Source organism: Penaeus japonicus, unplaced genomic scaffold, assembly GCF_977035675.1.
Source record: "Penaeus japonicus unplaced genomic scaffold, GWHDUDI00000001_assembly GWHDUDI00000011, whole genome shotgun sequence".
NCBI lineage: Eukaryota > Metazoa > Arthropoda > Malacostraca > Decapoda > Penaeidae > Penaeus > Penaeus japonicus.
This window is the reverse complement of record NW_028234413.1, coordinates 41,725,212-41,727,711: the sequence shown is the minus strand read 5'-3', so window position 1 is coordinate 41,727,711 and position 2,500 is coordinate 41,725,212. Positions and strand designations below refer to the sequence as shown.

At 46.4% G+C, this 2,500-nt stretch overlaps 1 protein-coding gene across 1 annotated transcript in view; it reads left to right on the top strand.

Moving 5' to 3' along the window:
• LOC122242444 (uncharacterized) overlaps window positions 1-2,500 on the top strand; it is a 55,808-nt gene that overhangs the window by 40,370 nt on the left and 12,938 nt on the right. The window contains exons 29-32 of the mRNA XM_086541469.1: window positions 1-123; window positions 467-748; window positions 879-1,172; window positions 1,382-1,765. The exon at window positions 1-123 is cut by the window's left edge and continues 147 nt beyond it. Of these exons, the coding sequence (XP_086397595.1) occupies window positions 1-123; window positions 467-748; window positions 879-1,172; window positions 1,382-1,765 (1,083 nt within the window). The remainder of the gene's footprint in view (window positions 124-466; window positions 749-878; window positions 1,173-1,381; window positions 1,766-2,500) is intronic.

Below are 2,500 nucleotides of genomic sequence, written 5' to 3'. Positions count from 1 at the left end.
GGGAGTGCCTCCGATACCTCCACGTGGAAAACACAAACACGCCGGTCACTGTTACACTGAGGGAGATCGGTCTTAGCGTACAGCAGGAAGTGCAGGTCGAGCTCACTCTGGAGGACCTACCAGGTAGTTTGTTTTCATCTCGATTCTTTAGTTTTCGAAAGAAATGGCTTCGGCTTCATTCAAAAGTATCATTTCAAGGGCATTTCGTATGTAGTAGCACAGAGTAAATGAAAGGGATCTTATATCCTTTCGCAATAGACATCTTGTCTTTCTGGTAACTCCTCAGAAGTCTGGCACTTGGACTAAGTTTACGAAAATAGAAAAAGTTAAACACACACTAACAAGGAATTTCCTGAACATGCACTGCATGATGATTTTTTTCTTGATCCACGGCTCCCCTTCAATACGCATCTCTCCTGTGGTGCCATCCCCCTGCCCTGAATCATCTTCCCTATTATGTCCCTAGACATAATTATCACCGAGACGGAGTTAACCTTGGACAATCGTCTGCGCGTGTGCTTCGAGTCCTACTCTGAGGACTCCCTCTACCTGCTGGCGCTGGAGAACGCCGAGGGCGACGTTCAGGAGGCCTCGCAGCTCCGACCTTCGCAGGAGGACGGCCTCACTTGCGTGTTGACCAACGACGCGGTACAGGCAGAAGGATACGTGTCACTGTGGACACTGTTGGCGGCCTTCAATGACTCTGGCGCATTGCAGGCTTCAGGAAACACCGGCGTCAGCGACTTTTGTAAGTTGGTGTCAGGTTAATGATGTTTACACGCATAAATTGGATTGCATACATGTCTTAGACATGAGTAAGAACGGCCTCGGCTTTCTTGCTGCAGAAGTGACTCACTGACTCCCTCTCTCGCTCGTAGTCCTCAGCGCTAGAAGAAGCGTCGGCGCGGCCTGGAACACCAACACCCACGACCTCCTCGTGTCTTGGTTCCTTCTTAGCGATCCCAAGACCATCAGCTCGTATCACGTGGCGCTCGAGGAGACCACTGCGGGTGGTGGCAACGTCTCGCACGACGTGGGGAATGACAAGTCGTCCTATGTTTTCAAAAACAAGACAGGACGCTATTCCGTGTGCGTCGCGGCGTACGTGGAGGAAAACGGCTCGACCAGTCGCGAAGTGTGCAGCGCCATTCTCTCCTTGCCTCAGTCCCCAGGTAAGAGGTCTCCAACATGCAGTGTTGGAATAACAGGTGAGAGAGAAAGACAGACAGGCAGAATATAAAAAAGATAAGTAAATAAACAGGTTGGCAGATACATGAATAAACCTTCACAAGGATATACGAATGGATATATACATTACATTCACACACATACAAATACATACATGTGTGTGGTTTACATAAAGCTTTCGTCTTTTCCGCAGTCACTGTCCCCGAAATAGGCGAAACGACACTGAAATCCGCTGCGCCGAACAAGGTTCTCGTGACGTGGCAGAAGCCCCAAGAGGACGCCGACGTCTCCAGCTACGTCATTACATGGAGGACCGATATCTCCTCGAGGTCTTCCTCTTCTTCTTCCTCCTCCTCCTCCTCCTCCTCCAATCCTGCCCGCTCACTGCCACAGCCTCTCGGCCTAATCCAGGCTGCCAATCCAGTCAGCGACGACGACGACCTGGCTTTCAGGGTCGTTCCGGCGTCCACCTTGAGCATCGAGGTCGAGGTCGAGGCTTCTCAGAAGTACGAAATGTGTGTCAGTTCGGTCAAGAGCGACGTCATGGGGAATCAGACGTGCAACAAAGTAGATCAGGGTGAGTGAGACGAGAGATCAGTGTGACAAATGATCATTCCACGGTGAAATTTCATTCTCTTAAAAGTTGTCTTATGAACATGTAAAAAAGGATTGCCATAAACATATGTTTCACAAAATATGACATCAACAACAAATTATACCATATTCACATCAAGGAATGTTCCTCATATGTGATTATGCTGTAAATCCGGTACAGTTGCAACTACCTGGTATCCGGCCGGATTTCTCGAATATCCAGCCAGATATCCGGATCTGATTATTTGATAAACTCATACCAGAGAAAGTGAAAAATCAGTTACTGAAAACTTTTCAGAAGACCTAAAGCTGTAAGTGAGAAAAGAAGTGAACTTAAACGTGTTTTATTGCTTCCATTAGGCTGCATTACGATTTTTTGTTATTTTTTAATTGGGGCAGAATATATGTAATAACTGCTCAGGATTACAATTCTCCTGTTACATTCGGACAATGGTATGAGACCACCACTTTTGAATAGATTAGGCCCATGTGACGGATAAAATAAGTAAAGGCGCCAAGGTCTGCAATGCATGAATAATAATATTCACCAAAGTACCCATTTCATTTCGTTTTCTTCCTGTTTTTTTTCTCATTTAGAATTGTCACAGCTAATCACTCATTTATTTCCCTAACCTTTGAATCTTCTGTATCACCAGCCATCTGTATGTATTCCCTTCCTCTCAATATACCTTGCTATTTTCCTCTGTACATGCCCAAA